Here is a 25,230-nt window from a genome sequence, read left to right on the forward strand (position 1 = left end):
GTAGCTTTAAGAATGCTTGATAAAGAACTTGTAGGTGTTTGTCTCTGTCTTAGGGATTGGAGCAAATGCGGTTGTATCTTAGGGCTTGGCTGTAGATAATGGGTCATGTTATGTGTCCTGGATGGAAGCTAGAGGCATGTAGGAAAGTATAGCGGTCAGTAGGTTGCCCTCCGCTGCCCTCCCTCCCCCAGTCCGCCCCACCCCTCACCCGCTGCCCTTCCTCCCTCCCTCCCCCCCAGGCCTCCCCACCCCTCACCTGCTGTCCTTCCTCCCCCAGTCCGCCCCCCACGCCCCGCTGCCCTTCCTTCCTCCCTCCCCCTCAGTCCGCCCCACCTCTCACCCGCTGCCCTTCCTCCCTCCCAGTCCTCCCCACCCCTCACCCGCTGCCCTTTCTCCCCCAGTCCGCCCCCCCTCCCACCAGTCCGCCCCCCACGCCCCGCTGCCCTTCCTCCCTCCCTCCCCCCCTAGTCCGCCCCACCCCTCACCCGCTGCCCTTCCTCCCTCCCAGTCCTCCCCACCCCTCACCCGCTGCCCTTTCTCCCCCAGTCCGCTACCCTCCCTCCCCCCCCCCAGTCCGCCCCCCACGCCCCGCTGCCCTTCCTCCCTCCCTCCCGTCCGCCCCCCCCTCACGCCCCGCTGCCCTTCCTTCCTTCCTTCCCCTCAGTCCCCCCCCCCGTCCGCCCCGCTGCCCTCCCCCCCCCGTCCGCCCCCCACGCTCGGCTGCCCCGCCCTTGCCGGCGCGAGGCTGGGGCGGGCGGCTCCCGGAAGGGCGCTGGGGCCTGCGCTGCTCGGGGCGGAAACGGGCCTGTCCCGGTAGCGGCCAGGGCGGCGCGGCTGGGCCGGCGGCGGGTGAGTCGGGCGGGAACGTGGCGGCCTGGCTCGGCTCGGCTCGGCTCGGGCTTGAGCCTGAAACCTGCCGTGTGCGGCGCCCCCCCCCCCGCGCCCCCCCCCCGACTCTGCCTGGGGCGGGTGACCCTGGTCCCCCCCTCCGGATCCTGCCCCCCCCCCGCTCTCTGCCTGGGGTGGGTGACCCTGGTCCCCCCCTCCGGATCCTGCCCCCCCCCCGCTCTCTGCCTGGGGCGGGTGACCCTGGTCCCCCCCTCCGGATCCTGCCCCCCCCCGCTCTCTGCCTGGGGCGGGTGACACTGGTCCCCCCCTCCGGATCCTGCCCCCCCCCGCTCTCTGCCTGGGGCGGGTGACACTGGTCCCCCCCTCCGGATCCTGCCCCCCCCCCCCGGCTCTCTGCCTGGGGTGGGTGACCCTGTTCCCCCCCTCCGGATCCTGCCCCCCCCCGGCTCTCTGCCTGGGGCGGGTGACCCTGGTCCCCCCCTCCGGATCCTGCCCCCCCCCGGCTCTCTGCCTGGGGCGGGTGACCCTGGTCCCCCCCTCCGGATCCTGCCCCCCCCCGGCTCTCTGCCTGGGGTGGGTGACCCTGGTCCCCCCCTCCGGATCCTGCCCCCCCCCCCGCTCTCTGCCTGGGGCGGCTGACCCTGGTTCCCCCCTCCGGATCCTGCCCCCCCCCCCGGCTCTCTGCCTGGGGCGGGTGACCCTGGTCCGCCCCCTCCGGATCCTGCCCCCCCCTGCTCTCTGCCTGGGGCGGCTGACCCTGGTCCGCCCCCTCCGGATCCTGCCCCCCCCGCTCTCTGCCTGGGGCGGGTGACCCTGGTCCCCCCCTCCGGATCCTGCCCCCCCCCCGCTCTCTGCCTGGGGCGGCTGACCCTGGTCCCCCCCTCCGGATCCTGCCCCCCCCCGCTCTCTGCCTGGGGCGGCTGACCCTGGTCCGCCCCCTCCGGATCCTGCCCCCCCCCCGCTCTCTGCCTGGGGCGGCTGACCCTGGTCCGCCCCCTCCGGATCCTGCCCCCCCCCCGCTCTCTGCCTGGGGCGGCTGACCCTGGTCCGCCCCCTCCGGATCCTGCCCCCCCCCCCGGCTCTCTGCCTGGGGCGGGTGACCCTGGTCCGCCCCCTCCGGATCCTGCCCCCCCCCCCCGCTCTCTGCCTGGGGCGGGTGACCCTGGTCCGCCCCCTCCGGATCCTGCCCCCCCCCCGCTCTCTGCCTGGGGCGGGTGACCCTGGTCCCCCCCTCCGGATCCTGCCCCCACCCCCGGCTCTCTGCCTGGGGCGGGAGACGCTGCCGGCCCCCCCCTCCCCCTGCTCCCTGCCTGGGGCGGGTGACCCTGGTCCCCCCCTCCGGATCCTGCCCCCCCCCCCCGGCTCTCTGCCTGGGGAAGGTGACCCTGGTCCCAAGACGGGTGTCTTTTAAGTTGTCCCAGATATCTATGATACACAAGACAGGATTCACTCCTGATTTTGAAGAATAATCTGTTTGGGTCTTCACTTACCTAGAGAAAAGCGTCTCCATCAGAGGTGGACCCAGTTTTACTTTACATCCACTAGCAAAAAGCATTAAGTGCCAGAAACCACTATTTTACTGTGAAGTTCTGGGAGGAAAGCTTTAGGTGATTACAAAAAGAAAAGGAGGACTTGTGGCACCTTAGAGACTAACCAATTTATATGAGCATGAGCTTTTGTGAGCTACAGCTCACTTCATCGGATGCATTCACCACTGATGAAGTGAGCTGTAGCTCACGAAAGCTTATGCTCAAATAAATTGGTTAGTCTCTAAGGTGCCACAAGTACTCCTTTTCTTTTTGCGAATACAGACTAACACGGCTGCTACTCTGAAACCTGTCATTAGGTGATTATTTGCTGTGTTAATTTGATGGTTTGATTAAACTGATGATTTAATGCCAGTGCTGCTGCTAATGAACCTTATTTCAAGCCTTAATATGATAATTCCATTGTTTTGTCCATAATTGGTTTGTTAGAATTTGTAATAGCCTAATCTCTGTGGTATGTTCTAAATTTCATAAAAAACATAAGTTCCTTCAGTAAGTAATTTGGGTCAGAGCCCTAGAGAACTTCAGTATATCAGCTGATCCAACTCAGATCCCAGATAGCTCCTTCCTTAAATTAGCCTAGTTCTCTCACCTGCCATTCCTTGTGTCTGTCTAGACTATACATTTTAATAATTTTGGGGATAAAATTCCTGGATGCTCAACTCTTTCTTGCCTATGTCCGTAGGGTGAATAGATTCAAACATTTCTGCTTAGTGTCAGGAAGCAAAAGTTTCCACAGGTGCTCACTAAAGATACACATCCAGCTAAACAGAAGCATACACAAGGACAGAAATATGATACAGGCCAGATGGTGACCCTATCTCCCTCTCCTCTTGCCCACCCATCTGCTTCTCTCTTTCCCTTTGTTCCTCCCGTGTTTCAGCCTGTCTTTTTCTTGGGATTGCAGCCTTCAGCAGGGCTGTCACTCAGATGATGGGTGTAGAAATAAGATGAGTGCATTTTGATTCTTCTCTTTGTTTTGTTTCCAGGCCTTGTTGGGATGGGACAATGGCTCTAACCTTCATGTCCTTACAAGAATTAATCAGGGAGGATTTCCTGACCTGTAAAATCTGCTATGATCTCTACACAGTGCCAAAGATCCTTCCATGTCTGCACAGTTACTGCCAGCATTGCCTGGAACCACTAGTGAGGGACGGAGCCCTCCAGTGTCCTGAGTGCCGGCTGCAAACAGATGTCCCAGGAGGTGCCTCAAGTCTGAAAACCAACTTCTTCATCAACAGCCTCCTGGAGTTATTCCAAATTAAACACAACAGGGATTTGGCCTGCACAGTCTGCTCAGATGCCCAGAAGATCTTGACTGCCACTGCCCGTTGCCTAGACTGCAAGGATTTCTTGTGCCAGTCCTGCACTCAGGGCCATTGCTGCTCCCGTCTCACTCTTCATCATAAGGTGGTGAAGCTTGAGGAGTTTCTAGCTGGGGAATATGATGCTGAGATGAGGCTGCTGCAGGAGCTGTGCTGCCAGGACCACCAGCAGGAAGCTCTGCGATTCTTCTGTGACACCTGCAGTGCTCCCATCTGCAGGGACTGCCGTATGCTAGACCATTTCCAGCACAAGGTGGTCTCTATGGCAAATGCTGTGCAGAGGGAAAGGCCTTCTGTTGAGCAGCTAATTGACAGCCTGGCAGGAACGATAACATGCATCTCTGAGCAGGAAAAAGCTGTGGAGGAGACAATAGATAAGTTGAAAACATCAGGAGAGAACATAAAGGAGAGGATCACCAAATACGTGGATGACATTATCTCCTACCTCCTGGCCCAGAAGGAAGCCGTTCTGGGTGAGCTGTCTGCTTTTCTAACTCAGCAAATGGAAGGTTGTCGCCTGGTGAAAGAGGAGCTCCAGAGCCAAAGAGATAAAGCAATCAGCACCAGAGAGTTCTCTCAAAGGGTCCTCTATGTGGGAAAGGACTATGAGATCTTACACTTAGAGGGCATGATAAGGAATCGGATTCAGGAGCTCCAGACATATATCCCACGGAAATTAGAGAGCCAAATCCCTGAATTGGCCATAGCCTGGGATCAGCCGGAAATGCTGTCAGAGGCAGCACTCTTCAGTCTAGTGTTTCCCAGGGAACAACCTGAAGGAGACATGGAAAATGTTTTTGAGCCAGATAGCGAGGCATCTGCTTCCCCCAGTGAGGAGTCTGAGGATGACCCAGACTTGCCCTTGGACTCAGAGGACCAAGAAGACTCCTGTCCAGGCTCTGAAGAGAGTGCCCCTGACACTCCCGACAAGAACCCCTCTTGTTGCAGCAGGCGCAGTAAAAGGCCTAAGCGCGTGTGCACTTTTGAGGTAGACCAGTGCTGGTCCCAAGCAAAGCCCAATATCACAGGGATTGCTGTTCTGCCTCACGCTGGTGGCATTCTCCTGTTAGATCAGGAGAATGATGAGATAAAGCAGTACAGCGCTGGTGGGCACTTTCAGCAATCAATACCTCTGCCAGACTCAGATGGCGTCTTCTGTGGCATTTCGCTCTGTGGAGACGTCCTAGCTTGCTCTTCAGATTCCTTCCTCTTCTTCCTGACCCTTGAGGGCAAGTTTCTGCGCAAGTTGCTGCTAAGGGGATCCGAGTCTTCCTATGCCATCACCTCCTATGAGGACTCCTATATTGCAGTGAGTGAAGGCACACTCTGCTCCATCTCCCTTTACAGCCCTTCAGGACACTGCGTGGGCAGGGTGGCACCCACAGATTACCATGGGGGGAAGTTCCTTTTCATTGCTGTCAATGACTGGGAGGAATTCATTGTTTCAGACTTCATCAAGAAGCAGATTGTCATCATTGAGAAGTCTGGGCTGATTCTCAATGTGCTGAAGACCTCACACTCGCTGCTGACAAAGCCGTTCAGTGTATGCGTGGACGTGTCTAGTAACATTTTTGTGGTTGATCAGTTGAAGGTGATTAAATTTTCACCAGACGGTGAGACAGGGGAGGTAGTGTTGAGCAACCAAAGTCGGCTGAAGAGACCCCGTGTCCTTGCTGTGGACGACGGCGGGCGCCTTGTTCTGGTGCAAGAGGATGGTTACGTCCACATTTATTGTTTCTAGTTCACACCCTTGGAGAATGTGGGCTGAGTGCCCCAAAGTAGCTGGTTCTGTAACCTCAGGTCCCAAACCTTTATGTTAATAGTGCGCCAGAGTAATCCCACTAGTACTATCACCTCCAGATGCGTTACAGAGCTTTAGCCCTGACTCTGGGTGTCAGTGGAACAGACATGTCTGGGCAGGAACCTTTGTGCTCCAAGTGTTTTGAAAATACTCAGAGCCCAGGGAAGCTGGAGGTAGAAATATTATTTCACTAACTGAGATGAGATCCATATTGCTAAAACTTTCTACACTCTCCCAGCTCACCTGACAGTTTCTGCAGGGGATACTGCAATGTTATAGTCAGTGCTGTCAGTGCCTGAGGTGAACAGCTGGAGAGCTGGGAATAATGGACAGCTCTAAGGAAATGGCAGAAAGGAAATGCCTTTGCTTAATGTGCATTTGGTAGTTGGCACTGATAGATGACAGGTGCCTTTTGAACTGTTTCACGTTAAAGTAACATCTCTTCCCCTGCCCACCTTACCTCTGCTTTAGAGCTGTGAACTGATAGAACTCTGACTTTCACTTTAGCTGTTCTGGAGTGTGTCCCAGATTAAGGGAATGTCAGAAAAATGACCTACTTCTATCTCTCAGCATCCCCTTTGCTATCTTAGCCCAGCCAGCCACTGAATTTGTCTCCCTCCTATCCCCCCGAGTCATAGTCCTCCTTGAGCAGGATGACCAAACATCACAAAGGAACCTGACGCCTGCCAGAAGTTGTGGGAACCTGGTCTGAGCATTGGAAGCATCCAGTCCCACAAGTGTGAAAAGGTAAAAACGGCTAGAACTGTATCTAAAGATCCCAAGCAGAAAGCACCCAGCATTGCTGCAGCCAGAGACTGGTTAGTGCATCCATTGGGAAAGAGGTGGCAGTCGGCTCAGTTCAATGGTTGATGCAGCCTCTTACATTCCTTTTCTGTTTAGCCTGTTGAATCCAGGAAGAGCAGTCAGTGCTTGAGCAGGTCTCAGCTTTTGTTTATATTTAGGGATACAGACTAAAGCTTCCTATTGCATTCCAGCTCATCCTACTGTTAGTGTAAAACAATCATTTCTGTTTGAGCATTAACACTTTTATGTATTTGGATAATTAATAGAGCCTCATGCTTTCCCTTATGAACTGTTTTCCAATTTTTCTTCTTGTTTTGCTTTAATAAAGCCTGGTGCAATTATGAGTGTGGCAGGCCTCACTAAAGGGCATGACACTGGCACTGAGTCGTCACAGTGACCTGAACATAAGGGATGTTTGCTGGAGCCTTTCCCTGTGTGCAGGACAGGATGTGAGAGTACATTCACTAGTTTCTTTCACTGTGTTGGCAAGAAATGTTCAGGCTCTTACAGAGCAGCTCTGTGGGAGCGATTCAGGCATTTGTCTTTGGGCTTTGTTTTAACACTTGCTGGCAAATGTGCTCTCTTACACGGATTCTCAGGGACCTAGCCACGTGCACTGGCATGTAGACATGCATTTTCTCATGCACACACACACACATTAGTATTCGTGTGTGTGCATACAAAATGACACAAAATTACTAAAGATAGTTAAGACCCAGGCAGACTGCAAAGAGCTACAAAAGGATCTCTCAAAACTGGATGACTGGACAACAAAATGGCAGATGAAATTTAATGTTGATAAATGCAAAGGAATGCACATTGGAAAGCATAATCCCAACTATACATATAAAATGATGGGGTCTAAATTAGCTGTTACCACTCAAGAAAGAGCTCTTGGAGTCATTGTGGATAGGTCTCTGAAAACATCCTCTCAATGTGCAGCGGCAGTCAAAAAAGCAAACAAAATGCTGGGAATAATTAAGAAAGGGATAGATATAGGACAGAAAATATCATATTGCCTCTATATAAATCCATGGTACGCCCACATCTTGAATATTGTGTGCAGATGTGGTCGCCCCCATCTCAAAAAAGATATATTGGAATTGGAAAAGGCTCAGAATGGAAAAAATCAGCAAATGGCAGGGAAGGGACAACAGGAAACTCGAGAAGCCTCATATGCATTCTTGCCCAAGCAACTATCCTTGTGCAGGACCTGATCATTCTTTGTGGGCATTCTAATGAGTGTTCTGATGTCCTAAGGCACCTCCTCATGAGAGTAATTGCTGATCTGATCTTGCCCTGTGTTTTGGCTGATAGACACACACAGCCCACAAAATCTTTCTGTCAACATTCCAAGATGGATGAGGTGCTGAGATGGTTGAAGATCACTCTTTCAGCAATTGACAATAAATCCATGTTGTTTCAATGTTCAGATCATTGGCTAAGTTGCCCGAGTGGACCCCTCCTTGGACAGGGCTCTGCCTAGAATGTCATCCAGGAAAGACTATTCCTGTGACCCCTTTTGCCTGAGAAAACCCACCAGAACAATGAGGACTTCTATGAACACTCGTGAGGATGACAGTCTGAAAGGTAGTGCTTTGTATGGAAAATCATTGGTCCCATGAGCGAATCACAGAAATCTCTTGTGCTTCCAGTGGATTGGCACATGAAGATAAGTCTTCAAATCAATTGATATAAAGTAATTCCCTTGGCAGATGGCCACTGCTATGGAATTCAAAGTCTCCATCTTAAATCTGGTCTTTCTTATGAACTTGTTCAGGTGTTTTAAGTCCAACACTACTCTGTCCTCCTCAGATCTTTTGCATATCAGAAACAAGATTAAGTAGTGGCCAGAGAACATCTCTGCCTCAGGAACTCTCTCTATTACATGGAATTGCAGAAGCTGATCTGTGGCCTTTAGCGTATTTTGCCTCTTGCTGATGCTGGAGAAGGGAGAAAATGATGATTTGGAATCTTTGAAAATTCAGTGATGTACCCATGTTGAACCACATTCAGGATTCATCTGTCCAATGTGAAGAGAGGCCATTGGTCCTTGAATTTTAATAGTCTCCCCCCATAGGTGTTGCTCATCTGAACTCTCTTGATTGTATTCAGGCATTGCTTCCAGTGTTGAAATTTGCATGGCAGGAAGAATGGTCGACCCTTTCCAGGCTTGGACTTGTTCCATTTGCCTTTGCTGTAGTTTCTTTCGTTCCTATAGGAGTAGCCACAAAAAGGATATGTAGACCTGTAATAAGGACGATTGTCCATTTTTCTGGATTTGGAGTTGGGACAGTTCTTTTTTGATTTATCTGAGATTTCCACCAGCACTCTGTCTAATGGCTTCCCAAATAACCAACTTCCTAAATATTTCAAAGCTGTTAACATGACTTTGGCTTGTATATAGTGCTTCCAAGCTCATAACCAGAGGTGCTGTCTGGTCACCACATTGGAGGCCATGGCATGCGCTGAAAACATCAAAGTATCCCTGGTTGCATAAACAGTGAAGGTTGAAGCCATTGAGTTTTTCTTTAAGTCCAAACCTAATCATGATTTCTTAGCCTTTTGTGGGCATCTAGCTGCCAAATTTGTCAGTCCAGGCTAGCACTGCTCTTGCAAAACATGTTGTCCCAGCAGAAACCCTCAGAGAGGAAGATGAAGCCTCAGACATATTATTACACAGGGATATTTCTATTCTGCAGTCGGGTTCTTTTGGGAAAAAGCCCCTTTCCGTTGGATAGTAGTGTCTTTGACTAGTGCTGATCTGCTTTGTCCATTTTGGGATGAGAGACCAAATCTGCTTTGCTGTGGTGCACATTGTAGAATTTTTTGGCATGCCTGGACAGTCCATTAGATTTTGCTGGTGTTTCCCATTCAGCCTTAATCGCTTTTCCAAAAAGTCATGAAAGGGAATGTGTAGTTCAGATTTTGAACCAGCTGGAAAATATTTTTTTGTAATTTCTATGTCTATCTTTCTTCCTCCTCCCCAGAATCTTTTCTAATGGGCTCATCTGACAGGATACCCAGGTATCTAATCACCATTCATAATGTGTTCTCAAGTGATTGGAAAAAGATCCTCTTGCTTTGTTTCATCCTGCAATTCAGGCTCTGTGTGAGAGAGAGAGAGAGTTCACCCTCCTCCTATGAAGAAGATCCTGACTTTCCTCTTGACTTCTTCGTTTCTCTCTCAGGCTTGGATTGAACAGATTTTCCAGCCTTCTTTTTCTTTTTTTGATGTCTGTCAAGATTATGATTAAAATAAATGACAATGAAGAACAGCCACAAACAATTCTTTTATTAAGCTTTTTCTTTCCATGTATGAGAACCTTGTGTCCAGAACCGTCAGCTCTCATGATGAATGAAGAACTACTATCCCCAGAAGAATCGGCCAGTTTTCTCTCGTGTCTGAGGTAGTTTCTTGAACCCTTTCCCCCTTTTTAAAATTTTACTCCTTAGGTTCTCAATCGCCACCTCCACTGAGTCAGATGAGGATTCCTGCAAACCTCTTCTGCTGTCAGGCATCTGTTATATTTGCTCTTTTGAGAGTGGATACTGTAAGGGGACTCTGCTGCTGTTGCCTGGGGCTTACAGGTTGGTGACCGCTGAGGTAAAGGCACTTTTTGCACCAAATTCAAGAGCTCCCTAGTCCAAGAAGGAATTTCTTCCTGGGGGGGAGATTCTGTTCTCTCTTCCATGTAGAATTCCTGACATCCCCTGGAGCTAAGGGATGGTGACCAGATTGCCTGATGAAGAAAGGGAGGAGGGGATGATGAGACGTGCTGCAGGAGGGTGCGCACCCAAAACAGTCTTACTGGCCACTCCTTGCCCTGTTGGTGGCAGATTCAGATGGTCCCGCTTATGGTTTCCCTACCTGGGCCGCTGCCTTTTTATGCGATAGTTCCAGGCAGGAGACAAATGGCCTCTTTGAGGTTTGTCTTTGTTTTGTATTAATTCTCTCTCTCTCTCTCTCAGTAGTAGCTGGATTCAACCACCCTGCCAGTAGCTACAGGAGGGGGAGAGCTAGTCCCTCCTCAGTTATCCAGTCAGAGTAACAGATTGAGAACGGGAGCTGCAGCTGAGTGCCGGGAAGAGCTAGCAGGGGAGACCTACAGTTCTGGAACTTTTGAACAAGAAATGCTCCATGCACAGATGAGATTTACCTTCTATCACCCTTCTCCCCCAAGGAACAGGTCTCTGTTTCTTAGAATTGAGTGGAAAAATGGCCTTTGCATCTCAGTATGTGAGATCGTAGCCTGTTTTGCCAGAGTGAAGCCAACATAAAACACCACATCTAGAAAACCAGGGACTATTATTGATGGCTGAGCTCCTTCTCCTGGGGAAAGGTGGTGTTGCTGGAGATAGCATAACTAGGGAGAGCAGCAGGTGCACTGCTTCCCATGCCCCGGAAAGACAGAACTGGTCTAAAACTCAAACCTCACCATTTATGTGGGGTCCAAATTATAGGTCTTGGGGTTACAATAATCAAATCACTTTCATACAAAAGATGAGGTGGCAGGGCATCACTGAGCTCTACGAGGGAGCAGCGTTCAGATCCATGGGTGACTACATCCCTCCCCTCTTGCATGCCAGAGCAGCCAGGCTAGCATGTAGGGTTAGCCTGTCTTTTCCATTCAGGGGTCCAAGTCTGGACAAATTAAACATATAAACTGTCTGGCATTGAAACTTGTTGAATAGTAACTCTCTGACGCCCTGCCTGCTTCCCTAGGGCCTACGTTTAGATTTTTTTTTTTATAGTATGGTTTGTGCCTGCTTTTAATGTAATAAGGAGACTGAATTCCAAATTTGCTTTTTCATGTTTTTATATTTTTTAAATGAATTCCTAGGTCTTTATTTCTGAATTTATATTCTTCTTTTAAGGGGCATTTGGGCTATATCTGCTAATTAAAAAATGACAGATGTTTAAAATTAAAGATTGTTTTGAAGATAATGTAGAGGTGTGGAAAAATTTACTGCCTGTACGTCTCAAGCCACTTATCAGCATATTCAGTCCTGTGCCTAACTCCTCAAGCTAAATAATCAGGAGGCATATGGAGACGTTTTGGGGTCCTAGAGGCTGTCTTTTGCCTAGCAGGTTAAAACATGATATTGCTTCTCTTGGAACATAGGAGGAACAAGGAGAGCGGTCAGGAGCTATCTCAGAAGCATTCATCCAGAATTCATTCCAGAAAGCAGCTGACAGTCAAAATTCTGCACTTCATATACTAAAAGAATTAATTTTTTAGCACTGGATCCCCCTGCTATGCCTTAGCATTCCCAAGCCTCATACATCTAAGTTACATGGAAAGGGATTTGAGTAGCACAGCCCTTTTTTCTGGCCAGCAGAGCCTCCGCTTGCTTCCTGCTTCCTCTGGGAACACTAACAGAGTATTAGCAGCCATTAAGGAGGCATTTGCTAAGTGACTTATAAGTTGCCTTGAGTAGTCACTGTGCTCACTCTGAGGCAGAGAACAGTCAAGTGCTTACTTTGCCAGCGAGGAGGCCTAGAGAATTTTTGACACCTCTGTGGATCAGAGATTATATCGGGATTTGAGGAAAGTTAAAAATTAACTCTTTAATCCAAAATCCACTTTGTTCCTTCCCACTGGATTCATTTCCAAACACATGATTAAAGAACTGCTGTTTTGCCTGCGGGGGGTGTTGAACAGATTTGGGATAAACGCCATGGAAGATTATGTGCAATAGTGTAGCAAGTCACTAGTGAACAAGTCACTGATATTTTATCCATGCACATTTTCTGCTCTAGGAAAAGCAAATGTGAAAGACAAAAGTAAAGCGAGTGGGAGTGCATGACTCTGGGATTATGTCTCATACATGCTGGATAATGTGTATTTGCACTGCTGTGCTCTAGGAGCTGACGGAAGTACTGTTTCTACCAGCAGGTTCTTTAGCTTACCAGGTAGAGGCTTTCATCTGCAGAGAAAGATCCCTATTTCTATCCCCAGTACTGTATGTTTGCAGTACAGCTGATGCATAGGGTGGGACAGGTGCAATCATAAATAAGGCTAAGATTTTGTCATGCATATTTTTAGTAAAAGTCACAGGTCATGGGCAATAAAGAAAAACTAACGGAAGCCCGTGTGTGACATTTACTAAAAATATGCATAACAGCTCAGAGCTGTGAGGCCCCCCCCACTGCCCGTGGCTCCCAGTGTGGGGCACCCCAGCTGCCCGTGACTCAGAGCTCTGGGGCACTGCCCCCTTCCCCACCCCCTAGCAGCTGGGAGCTTGGGGCACCTGCAGTTTCCAGCCACCATGGGCTGTGGGGGGACACTGCAGCTCCCAGGAACCACGGGGTCAAGTTATGCATTCCATGACCTCTGACAAAATTGCAGCCCTAATTGTGAGCTGGTTCTAGTCTCACTTGGGGGCAACACATGCCCTGGTAGGGCTCAGCCTCGGAGGCTCAGGAAAAGGGCTGGTATTCGTAGCAGCATAGGACTGAAAGGGACCTCGACAGGTCGTCTAGTCCAGTCCCTGGCACTCCTGGCAGGACTAGATATTAGCTAGACCATCCCTGACAGGGGTTTGTCCAACCTGCTCTTAAAAATCCCCAATGATGGAGATTCCACAGCCTCCCTGGGCAATTTATTCCAGTGCTTAACCACCCTGACAGGACATTTTTCCTAATGTCCAACCTAAACCGCCCTTGCTGCAATTTAAGCCTTTTGCTGCTTGTCCTGTCCTCAGAGGTTAAGGACAATTCTTTTCCCTCCTCCTTGTAACAACCTTTTATGTACTTGAAAACTGTTATCATGGCCCCTCTTAGTCTTCTCTTCTCCAGACTAAACAAACCCAGTTTTTTTCAATCTTCCCACATAGGTCATGTTTTCTTGACCTTTTAATCATTTTTGTTGCTCTTCTCTGGACTTTCTCCAGTTTCTGCACATCTTTCTTGAAATGTGGCACCCAGAACTGAACACAATACTCCAGTTGAGGCCTAATCAGCATGGAGTAGAGTGGAAGAATTACTTCTCATGTCTTGCTTACAACACTCCTACTACTACATCCCAGAATGATGTTGATTTTTTTGAACAGTATTACACTGTTGACTCATATTTAGCTTATGGTCAGAGATTCCTTTCCGCAGTACTCCTTCCTTGGCAGTCATTTGCCAGTTTGTGTATGTGCAACTGATTGTTCCTTCCTAAATGGAGTACTTTGCACTTGTCTTTATTGAATTTCATCCTGTTTACTTCAGACCATTTCTCCAGTTTGTCCAAATTATTTTGAACTTTAATCCTGTCCTCCAAAGCACTTGCGACCCCTCTCAGCTTAGTATCGTCCACAAACTTTATGTGTGTACTCTCTATATCATTATTTAAATCATTGCTGAAGATATTGAACAGAACCAGACCCAGAACTGATTCCTGCAAGACCCCACTTGTTATGCTCTTCCAGCATGACTGTGAACCACTGATAACTACTCTCTTGGAACGGCTTTCCAATCAGTTTTGCACTCACCTTTTTGTAGCTCCATCTAGATTGCATTTCCTTGGTTTATGGGATGGTCATGTGAGACAGTATCACAGGCTTTACTAAAGTCAAGATATACCATGTCTAGCGCTTCCCTCCCCCCCACCCCCCACACAAGGCTTGTTACCCTGTCAAAGAAAGCTATCAGGTTAGTTTGGCATGATTTGTTCTTGAAAAATCCATGCTGACTGTTATTTATCACCTTATTATCTTATAGATGTTTGCAAATTGATTGCTTAATTATTTGCTCCATTATCTTTCTGGGTACAGAAGTTAAGCTGACTGGTCTGTAATGCCCCGGGTTGTCCTTATTTCCCTTTTTATAGATTGTCACTATATTTGCCCTTTTCCAGTCTTCTGGAATCCCGTCTTCCAGCACTTTTCAAAGCTAATTGCTAACGGCTCAGATATCTCCTCAGTCAGCTCATTGAGTATTCTAGGATGTATTCCATCAGCTCCTGGTGATGTGAAGACATCTAACTTGTCTAAGTAATTTTTAACCTGTTCTTTTCCTATTTCAGCCTCTGATCCTACCTCATTTTCACTGGCATTCACTATGTTAGCCGTCCAATCACCACTTCCCTTTTTGGTGAAAACCCTATTTATACAGAAACCCTGAGGTTAAAATCACATATAGGAACACAGGCTGCTTTGCATCATTCTTGTGAGCTCCCTTGGGGACCAGGGCAAGGTGTCATGGGTGAAGCGGACGCAGAGTGCGCCCAGGTTAATGGAAGATGAAACCTGATATACACAGGCCTGCATTACATGAAGGAGGGCATGTACACAGATGAAATGGGGAGGGAGCATGTGGGGGGAACAAGTCCATGTGTTTGAGGGAGAGGGGAGACAGGTCTGTCAGCAGGGCTGCCACGCCCTATTCAGACTTTCCTGTATCATGCTTACCCCTCCAGGAGACTGACTTGAAACTGCTGCCAGATTAAACTGAAGCCTGCTAGACTCGGCCATAAATCATCCCAGCTCATGCTTCTCATTCAGGCTGACTCTGGTGCAGAAGCGTGCAGCCCCTGGGCTGAGCCCTCTCATGCAGGAATCCAGCACATAGTCCCAGACTGCAACATGCAGTTTCAGTACCACTTTATTATCTTTCTATTCACACAACACAGGGGCGGAAAAACCCGAAGTGAATGAAACAGTAACACTGATGCCCTAGGAGGGGGTCTGTTGCTGACTCAGGGATGCCTGCCCCCAAGTCAGATGTGTCCAGGGAAACAGCGTCTCACTATCTTTTGTGAGTGGCCTGTTCAGTTCTTAGTGCACATGCGAAATGTACAACTGTTATATGGCCCCCTGACTTCCAGTGGGATCGTCACAGACACGTGTATGGAGAGATTGGGTGCCGCAAGCAGGGGCAGACTTGAGTGTTCATGCAGGTGTGAATGCAAGTAGAGACACAGACCCGTATGCACACAGGTGCAACTGCATGGGTATACCGATGGGTAGAACCATGCACAAGCAGGAAGACATATGCACACACATGCATTCATACACAAACCATAATAAGCAGAGCGTAGAGAGACATGTGGCTATGGCTCAGCTGCAGTGTGGATGTTTTTATAAATAATAGATCTTGCCAGACAAATGGCCAAGATTCTATTCCCAGCTGTGTCATGAGCTCTGTGTGACCTTGAGCAAGTCATTGCTGCACTGGGCCTCTGTTTCCCTTCCTGCCCTTTGTCGTGTCTATGCAGACTAAGCTCTTTGGGCCCAGACTGTCTCACTACAGTATGTACAGCATTTGGCACAACAGGGCCCCAAGCTCACCTGAGGTCTCTGAGTGCTAAGCTAACAAAATGGCTTGCTTTTTTTGACAGACGTACATTGGTGGATGAAGGGAAGGCAGCATCTGGTGGGAGCATGCAAAAGGTGAGTTTTAGGACTTGTCTTAATTAGTGACGAAGAAGAGGGAAGAAACAATATCTTAATAAAAGGTGCAGATGATCCTAACCTGGAAAGAACTGCAAGCCCCAGGCAGGCTGGAGAAATGACTGAGAGGGACTTGCAGCGCTTAGACTCAGACAGAGACTAACAAAATGAGAGTTTGCCTGGATACGTGCAAGTAATTAAACTGGCAAAACATCACAGAGTGGTTCAGTGGCAGGGAGAGAGCTGGGAGAGGCCAAGTGATACAGGAGTTTTCATTAGGAGCTCGCGGCATTATGAGCCAGCATGGTTTGGGGTTGTACCCAGAAGTATCGTTCCAAAGTAAAGCGGGAATAGTGCTCCTCTATACATGTGTATATGGCTCTGGTACAATTACTCCTGAAATGCCACACTCAGTTCCAGGAACCACAACCCCCACAAAGAGTGCCTGCAAACTGAAGAGATTTCAAAGAGCATCAGTGATCAGGGCAGAGGGGACAAGTTTGGGGGAGCAATTGAGACAGCTAAATCTGTCTTGTTTAGCTGCTGGGGGAAAGGGGATCCTGCTTAAGGGCTGCAAATATACCTCACTGTAATCAAGCCGTACATGTCAGGGCATGTGCTTACTACACAGCTATAATTTGCAGACAGGTCACACATCCCCTCAAACACAAAAAGACATCACACATACAGATGCATTTTTGCACATATTCAGCACTTGGACTCATCTGTGCCACTCACATCAATGTATCCACCCCATCTGCACTGCTATCTACATGCACAATCCCTCCCCAGTGCCAGCTCCCCACAGTAGGGTGACCAGATGTCCCGATTTTATAGGGACAGTCCCGATTTTTGAGGCTTTTTCTTATATAGGCACCTATTACCCCCCAGCCCGTCCCGATTTTTCACACTTGCTATCTGGTCACCCTACTCCACAGTCACGCATTGGGATATGCACATGCACACAGCGCTGCACGCACACCCAGCAGGCAACAGGGTGCTTGGGCCCACGTCCCCCTCTTTGTTAGATATCAACGCTTGCAGCAGGCTGCTCACCCTTCTAGCGGTGGGGACATGGCTCCATGCTCAGCTGCTGGAGGGAAGCTTGGGACAGGTCACCCAGCAGGCTTGGTGTCTCAGGGACACGTGCACAAACTCACAGTGGCACAACTTGTTTGGAAACAATCCGTGCTAGGACTTGGATCCCCAAGGAGCAGCTCTACCCCAGAGCTGTAGGAGACTCCTCCACCACCAGCAGTCAGAGCCCTGCCAGCCAGTAGAGTGCAAGACTCTTACATGAGAAACAGATTATTTTAGCAGCAAACACTTCAGGATCTCCCCAGAGCAGCAAGGGCTTCTCAACAGGGCCAGGCCCAGGACATGCACACTTCCTCTTCGTCTTTCAGAGCAGGGATCCTGGTGTGTCAGAGGGATGGACAGCAAATGCCACAGAAGACTTTGCTGAGGTAAAAAATAAAATAGGACCAGTGTCCTACTTGTAAAGTTCCAGTTAAATCAACTCAGGAACTGCCTTGTCTTTGCCAGGGTTCAGGCCGATTGGCCTGAGTAAAGTGCAAATGCCAGTCTGCTTTCAATGATAACTGCAGTCGGGTCAAGGCAACACTCAAATTTCAGCTCTTCCCCAGGTTAAGATTAGCTTGACCCTGCTGAAAGGGTGGCGGGCATGGGCTTGCCCTGCCCCAGGGTTAGTGCACATTTGCCATACTGAAGGGCATGTTGGCTCTGCCCAGGCCTTAGATCAGGTTGGCCATGCTGGAGGTGGTGGCGAGCCGGCGGTTCACAGCGAGTCGGCTGGAGATGGTGAAGATGCTAATGTCACCTGTGCCCAGTCTCCTGGGAGCAACTGGGCAGCAGGAGGTGCTGAGCACATAAAGCAGGAGGCAGAGTAGAATGGCAGCCCCAGCAGTCATGAGGATGACTCCACTGGAGAACATGCTGGCCAGAGGCCGTGAGGGGCTGAGCTGCATGGTCGTAGTGGAGAGGACAGTGAGGACCACGCCACAGACCAGCAGAACCAGAGCGCTAAGCAGCATCATCACACAGTCCGAAAAGCCACCACTCTTCAGCAGCTCAATTTGGTTCCGGCTCCGGATGCAATTCATGTCCTGGATAGCAGAGCTCAGCAGCTGCTTCAGCAGCACTAGCAAGGCCAGGAGGCAGAGCGTGGTGCCCACAGCCAGCCGCCACTCCCCGGACCGGCTACTGGTGCTATAGAGGAGGACAATGCCCCCTGTCCCGCAGGCCAGAATTAGCACCACGGCCACCCCATAGCACAAGATGGATTTCTTAGGGTCCTTGAACCACCACAGCTCGACATGCTCCTCAAGGATGTTCCTCTGAATACGGCCAGCATCCGCAGGGGGCCGGGGCACACTGAGTTGCTCCAGCTCAGGCATGGTGGGTCCTGAGGGGCCTCTAGGCTGGGCAGGATGTGCTGCGATGATCACACAGATGGCGCCAGGTCCGTGGCCGGGGAGGTCAAAGTCACAGCAGCTGTGAAGGCTGTGGCATTTCCTTGTGAGGCAGACAGCTTGTGTTCTTGCCCTCTGATGCCCTGTGGCCACTGAATGTCAGAGCTCCAATACAGCAGGGATGCCCATCACTGCATCCCCTAGTGAGTTACGGGCTGCACGCCAGGGGAAGTGCCAGGAAAGACTCTGGCTGAAGGGCAGGACAATAGAGCCTGATCTGCGGTGTCCACTGTAGTGAGCTGATGCACCTCCAGAGTGTCATGGGGAGTGGCTGGTACTGAGTCCTCCAGCCCCCTCCTTGTCCTAGTTACTTCATCTGAAAAAGGCCAGAAAAGAACAAAGTGTAATTGACCAAAGCCCCTGCTCCCAAATACCCCCCACCTCACCCCCGTCCCCAGTTCCCAGGGCTGGGGGTCAGAGACCTTCCTCACTGAAACCCACGCTCTGTGGCACAGGCCAGGGGACCTCCCCCCGTGCTGAGGCTCCACTCACTGATGCATCTGGGCATCCCTGTTCAGTGAAGCTTGTCTCAGGTGATACTGCCGCTTTGGGTCTTCTGTCTCTCCAGACTCAGTGGCTGCAGCGCTGCTGAGCCCAGAGACTGCTCAAGTGTCCCTGTGCGTTCCTCGGCAGGACTGCAACTGCAGCTGGGCACCGGCAGCACGGACAGAGGCAGGTCCCATGCTGTGATAAAGCCCCATTCACTGCCCCAGCCTCACATGCTCTCTCATCAGCAGCTGCCTCTTGTCACCAACTGGCTCTCCAGCCCAGACTGTCAGCAAAGGGTTGGGTCCTGGGCTTAACTCTTACAGTCTAGTCCCAACCAATGGAGGAAAAATGAAACAATGAATAGTAACTGCTGAATTGGCTGTGCCTTTCCGTCACCCCAATCCTTGGGCTGAGCCACCAACACACTTCCCTTGGATCATTGTCTCAGGCCATTAGCCCAGCCTGGATTACTGCCCAGGATGACAGTAAAGGCGCTCACGTTTCCCCAGACACTGCACCACATACAATTCATGGTTATTTCTCATGTTTCCACTCCCCACATCCCTGCAGTTTCCCTGGAGAGAGCTCCCTCTGCCTGACAGACAGGTTTGCAATGTGCGCACGACGGGAAGACTCAGCAATTCTGCATGCATTTTCTAGAGTCTTGGTGCGCCCCCGCCTACTTGAACACACACTTAAAGCATGTGGGGTGCAGAGGGGAAGCTACGTAATCTTATGGACTTGACTATGCAAATAAGCCCTCAGCTCCTCCCTGCCTTGCCCTTCCCTGACACCTCACAGCCTTTCCCAGTGGCTAGGGACATCTGTTGAGCAGAGTCTGCACTGTAAGCAGAAACCACCTTCATTACTCCAGCAGCAGATTCCCAGCCTGTTAGAGGCCTCAGTGGGTGTAAAAACCAGCATGGGGGTGCGCCTACGCTACCCACCATACGAGGTGTGCTGGGAAACGGAGGGGCATGCCAGAGCTGTGGAGAAGAGGATGCCAGGTATGTGTTATGCTATGGCCACTGTTCCCGCTAAGTTGTGCGCATCCTAAACCCCATGCACACGGTGAAACACCGCGTGCACAAAAATTTGCACAGAAGCACAACAGTTTGCACAGAAGAAATTTTTTGCACACACGGCCTGTCAAAAATTAGAGGGAACATTAGCTATGACTATGCTCAGTTGTGGTTAACAACTTGGGATCCATGTTCAAGTTCCACTTACACAGGTTAGCGCAGTCCCAGGGGACCATCCAGCACTTTAGGGAGCCGTAACTGGACTCCCAGCTAGCCCCCTCTTTCCTACTTAATTGACACAGAGACTCTGGCTCATGGTATCTAAACATCTCAGAGACAGTAATGGAGACACCCTCGCAACCCCTGTAAGGCTGGGCATTATTAGCTCCATTTTACAGGTAGGGAACTGAAACCTGAGAACCTTGTGACATTTCCCAGTCAAACACAGGGAATTTATATCAGCGACAGGACCCGAAGCTACAATGCCAGGGATCTAGCTGGGAAACTTACCCATAAACCCAGCCTTCATTCCCAATTACAAATTCTCCTTCCACCCAGCCTTTTCACCAACTGTGAAAGGTCCTTGTACCCCCCTACCCCTGGGTCCTTGCACTGGGCGTTGTCCAGTTAGCTGTGTCTGGCTGGGACTGAAGGGGACGGCCACATAGAAACTAGTCAAGCATCAGCTATAGAGCAGCAAGGAATCATCTCACATAGCACTCTGCCTGTTATACAAATAGCACTAAGACCATATGACTTGGTGCTGTGTGTGCTCCACTGGCTCCTATTTTCAGTCTCAAATACAATTCAAGGCTCCAGTCCCAGTTCTGAGGACCCTTATAGAACAGAGGGCTGAGCACATGGTTGGGTCTGCAGGCTGAGCTCACTGCACACACTAGAGGCTCCTGGCAGCTCTCCATTCTCCCCCACAAGCTCCCAGTGCGCCACCCTGCCATCCCCTTCCATGTCTGGGCCTCTCTACAATCCTCCTCCCTACCCCACCTGCATGCCAGGGGCTCTGTGTAGCCCCCACCCTCCCCTACCAATGTGCCCCATTCTCCCTCCAAAGCTTGGGCTCTATGTACACTCTATTCACCCCTTACCATCCCAGACTCGTGCCAGGAGATGGGTGAGGGGGCTGCACCATTCTGGATGCAAGAAGTGATTTCCTTGGCATCTTAAACAGTGGCCACGTGAAGCATCTCTTCAGCTAGGCCAGGTGGGCAGGGAGTGGGGGGTGCTGGAGCCAGACACTGCCTGACAGTGTCAGGGCAAACGCTTCCACGTTCCGGCCCTGGCTGTGATGGAGCATGAGATCACTGTTAAAGCGATAAGCACAACAGCCATTGTTCAAGGCTCTATACCAGCTGGTCACATGGCAGGGCGGATTCTGAGCGCTGTTCTGCTTACAGGCATGTAGCTAGTTGCGCTGCATGACCTTTGCTCTGTGATAATCCTCTGCTGCAGCTGTGGAGTTTGGACTCTCCTGTGAGTGACTGGATCCAGAACACAGAAATTCCTAGTCTGAGAATTTTTGCTTGGTCTGGAGGCATGTAGTATTCTTGATCAGACTCACAGTCTGGCTGTATTCAAAACAATTACAATCCTCCAGTTAGTGGCCAGCGAAGCAGCTGTGCCTGCCTGGGACCAGCTCTGCTATTCGCAAACACAGCAACAGAAAAGACATGTGCTGCCTGCCCCTATACGCTGTATGTTGCTGGGATGCATGCACCCTGCAAGGTAAATGCACTCAGCCCTGCAAGGGCCTGTTTGACTCCAGGGGACATTTCTGAGCTGGTTAGTTTAGATGGGGGCTGAGCTGTGCAGGGTTAGGGGTGAGCTCTGGGCTTCTGTCTGAGAGCCCCCTTGCAGTTTCAATATTATTCTAACATCCAGTCTCATAGAGCCCAACTACACCAGCACCATAACTGCATGTCCGCATCAAAAGCACAGCACCCTTTTCCCCTCACATTGTGCTCTAGGCACAGAACTATGCTGTCTCACCATTACGCCTTTCACACAGCTTCCTTGAGGCCTTTGGACTGCAGGAGTTGCAGGAGTTGAACTCTTTACATTTTATTTTTCTCCTTTGTTGTCTCACTCATCACATCAGAATAGTCTGCTTGAGCACGGGGGGGGGCGGGGGGTGGGGATGGGGATGTGAATCTCCACACCTCCATACAGGAGGACAGCTTCTTTCCACAATAGACTGGAAATGCTGAAAAGCTCTTTCTCTTTGCAGCAATTCCCCGCTTCCTCCAAACTTAGCATGGAATAAATAGGGACACAGACACTCTTCAGAAAGTCATAGATTTTAAGGCCAGAAGGAACCATTAGACCATCTATTCTGTCCTCCTCTCACAGACCATTAAATGTCACGCCCCTCCCTTGTATTGAGCCCAGTAACTTGTGTTTGAGTGAAGACTTTTGACTTCAGTGTTTCCGGCTGTTATACATGGGACAGGAAGAACCAGGGGCCCAGACCCCATAGAGTGAAAGAGATTTCAGCTCAGCTGCCACAGATGGCTCAGTTGTTAAAATACTTCCACACACTCTCCTGTTGTATGGTGTCAGGTCAGCCCAGGAGACATTCAGAGGTGCTTTCCGCCCCTCCCCAACCCAATGTACCAGAGGAGAGAGACTACTAGGTTATGGGATTGTTTCCAGTGCTGCTGTTGGCTTTTGGACTCTTTTGTACAGTTTTATGTGCCTGATAAGGAATATAGGAGTGTGTAGGGATGCATAGTTATTCTAGCTCAGAATCCCAGAGGAATTTGTTGCATAAAATTCTTATTTTGCAACATCCTACCATTTTCTAAGCTGCAGGAAGTTGCACCAGTTATTTTTAAGCTTCCAGTCATCATGGTGTCAGTCCTTAAATATGGCCCCTCCTCCCTCCCCGCCCCATATAAAATTTTTCCTTCTTGGTCAGGGCTGGGTACAGCACATATGGGGATGGCAGTCATGACCCCTGGTCACACATACACACACTTTGTGGATTGATCATGCCCGAGGTGGGGCTTAGAGTGGAGGGCTCATGGTGATGGGGCTCAGTATGTGGCAGCCTTCTATAGCCAAGTAGATTAGGTTTGTTTCACTTAATCAAAAAGGTTCATGATTGCTCTGCTGAGCGCTTGAACAGACCCCACCATCATGATGCCAGAGCACCTATTCCAGTGCAGATCTTGCTGAATGAGGCCCATTAAGCAACAAGAACCACCTGAAGCTGAAGTGTCAGGCAGAAAAGGGTGAGGCAGGATAGAGGCTACTCCGGACAATCGGCGGTCCTAGGCAGACTTCAGTACGCAGAGCCCCGCCCCGCTGCAATCCCATAGCCATCATTTAAGATAGATGAATTGACCATAAATCGTCTACATGAAACGGGCCTAGATCAAAGCACACTAAGGACCTGTTAGTGTGGGCAAGCAGGGGTACACCCTGCATAAATTCCTTACCACAGGCAGGGGCAGAAGAGCCTTCCCAAAAGTGGGGGACCCAGGGGCCTGCTGTGGTCCTAGCCCTGCCCCTCCTTTTCCCCCTGAGGCCCTGACCTGGGCCTGGCCGGGGAGCCCCAGACCCTCCACCTGCTGAGGGATGGGGGGACGGCGAAAGCAGCCCCCCCAGCCCATGTCCCTGACTCCTGGGTCCCTCACCCAGGGCAGGTGGAGGGTCTGCAGCTCCCCACAGCTGCAGGGGCTCCCCGGCCAGGCTCCAGCTGCTGGCCTGGCCAGGAGGCGGAGCCTCAGAGGGAAGAGGAGGGGGAGGGCTGAGGCCCATGATGAAAAGTGGATGGGCCAGGCCCATCCAATGGCAAAAAGTGGGAGGGCCATTGGCCCTTGCCCTCCCCCCCTCTGTTCTGGTGTCCCTGACCATAGGTGCTGGTTTGTAACATATTTGGTACAGCCCTGTAGTGAGTCTGGGGAGGAGTGAAGCCCCTCAGGTAAAAGAAAAATTTGAATTTGATTGGCCATAGAAAAGGAGGACTTGTGGCACCTTAGAGACTAACCCATTTATTTGAGCATGAGCTTTCATGAGCTACAGCTCACTTCATCGGAGGCTCATGCTCAAATAAATGGGTTAGTCTCTAAGGTGCCACAAGTCCTCCTTTTCTTTTTGCGAATACAGACTAACACGGCTGCTACTCTGAAAATTGGCCATAGACTGGCTCGAACTGTTATACTAAACATGGCTACAGCCCTGACCTGAGTGGGTCAGTGACCCCTCCCGGACCTGGAAAGGCTATATGGGATCTAAGCAGCTTCTTTAAAACAGCACCCACAGGTCAAATGGGACGCTCCATGGGACAGGAGTGATCTCATTCAGCACTCCCTCCCACATCGGTCAGTCCCCCTTTTGGCGTGACAATGCAGCAAATATATCAGCATGCTCCTCCATAATCAGATGTCCCTGGAAGGATGACACCCCTCCCAGTGGGGTCCCCCACCCCGAGGAGACAGCAGCCATGCCCAGCCCCGACATTGGGGTCTATCCCCAGGTGCACCATTTGACCTGTGCTGTGGGGCTCTATCTTCCCTCCCCAATCCCAAGTGAGCCCCTCTGGGTGTCAAGGTCAGGGGTTGGTCCCTAACATAAAGCTGCGAGGGAAGGGGGTGGGAAAGCCATGCATCACATGGATGTTTTTCTAAAAAATCTGCTCTAGGAATTATTTTGGGGACGTTCACTGACCTGTGCTATACAGGATGTCAGACTGATCACAATAGTCCCTGTCGGCCTGGATGCCATGAATCTAAGATTGAAAGAATGAAGTGTGTGTGTGTGGGAAATCATACAGTGGGACTGGAGTCTGCACGGGGTGGGACTAGGGGCAAGGACCTGGGAAGAGACCAGGACCCAAATGAGAGATGGGGTGGGGGTTCAGGCCTCAGGACCCAAGAGAGAGATGGGGTGGGGGTTCAGGCCTCAGGCCCCCAAGTAGTAGCTGGGCTAGGACACAGGCAGAGATGGGAGGGGGGCAGGCAGACTAGGGCAGGGGTGTTAGGACATGTGGGAATGGGAGGCAGGAACAGATGGGGTGTGGGAAGAACACAGGGGAGCTGAGAAGGGAAGGTGGGTTAGGTCAGGGGATGGGGGGGCGGCAAGGGGGTGCCACTTACCTGGTTGCCACTCACCTGGGGGGGAGGGGCCCTGCTGGGTCCCTCATTGTTCAGCTTTTCTAGAGGGAGGCTACTGTGGGCTGGGCCAGGCTGTGGGTTCCCCACCTTGGGGCTGCCTGTGCTAAGCTGGGCACATGGTCCCTGTCGAGGCCGCTGCGCACACCCTGCTGATGTGCATTAACCGTTCATTAAAGTACTTTGATCTAGTCCTGGTTCAAAGCGGCCTACGGCAAAGTGCATTAAGGAACGGTTAATATGTGCAGGGTAAACACGGCAAGTTAGACTGCACCGCAGCAGGTGAGTACAGACTAGAACACACCCAGCTTGCAATTAATCTACCACACCAGGGCCCTGTACTGCAGGAGGCAGCTGCCTAGCTTGCCTATGCCTAGAACAGTCTATGCGT

The 25,230-nt window shown here is 50.8% G+C and overlaps 3 protein-coding genes across 4 annotated transcripts in view; 1 reads left to right on the plus strand and 2 right to left on the minus strand.

The window, feature by feature from the left end:
• Positions 1-692: 692 nt before the first annotated feature.
• On the plus strand, positions 693-11,274 carry TRIM56 (tripartite motif containing 56). The gene is made up of 2 exons (XM_073358046.1): positions 693-849; positions 3,386-11,274. The coding sequence occupies exon 2, from the start codon at positions 3,405-3,407 to the stop codon at positions 5,460-5,462; it is 2,058 nt and encodes a 685-aa protein (XP_073214147.1). The 5' UTR covers positions 693-849; positions 3,386-3,404; the 3' UTR covers positions 5,463-11,274.
• A 3,633-nt stretch (positions 11,275-14,907) lies between these two features.
• On the minus strand, positions 14,908-18,126 carry TMEM125 (transmembrane protein 125). Its single transcript, XM_073358051.1, has one exon. It carries the CDS (start codon positions 18,122-18,124, stop codon positions 17,462-17,464), a length of 663 nt encoding a protein of 220 aa, XP_073214152.1. The 5' UTR covers positions 18,125-18,126; the 3' UTR covers positions 14,908-17,461.
• Positions 18,127-18,447: 321 nt separating this feature from the next.
• CFAP57 (cilia and flagella associated protein 57) overlaps positions 18,448-25,230 on the minus strand; it is a 154,079-nt gene continuing 147,296 nt past the window's right edge. The window contains exons 22-23 of one of the 2 annotated variants that reach the window (XR_012160518.1): positions 18,692-19,012; positions 18,448-18,515 (exon numbers count right to left, since the gene is read on the minus strand). Coding sequence is in view for 1 of the 2 variants with exons in the window: in XM_073358041.1 (XP_073214142.1) it covers positions 18,507-18,515 (9 nt within the window). In the remaining variant the exon portion in view is untranslated. The remainder of the gene's footprint in view (positions 18,516-18,691; positions 19,013-25,230) is intronic. The other variant, XM_073358041.1, reaches the window with a different exon arrangement.

Source organism: Lepidochelys kempii, chromosome 8 (genome assembly GCF_965140265.1).
Source record: "Lepidochelys kempii isolate rLepKem1 chromosome 8, rLepKem1.hap2, whole genome shotgun sequence".
Lineage (NCBI taxonomy): Eukaryota > Metazoa > Chordata > Testudines > Cheloniidae > Lepidochelys > Lepidochelys kempii.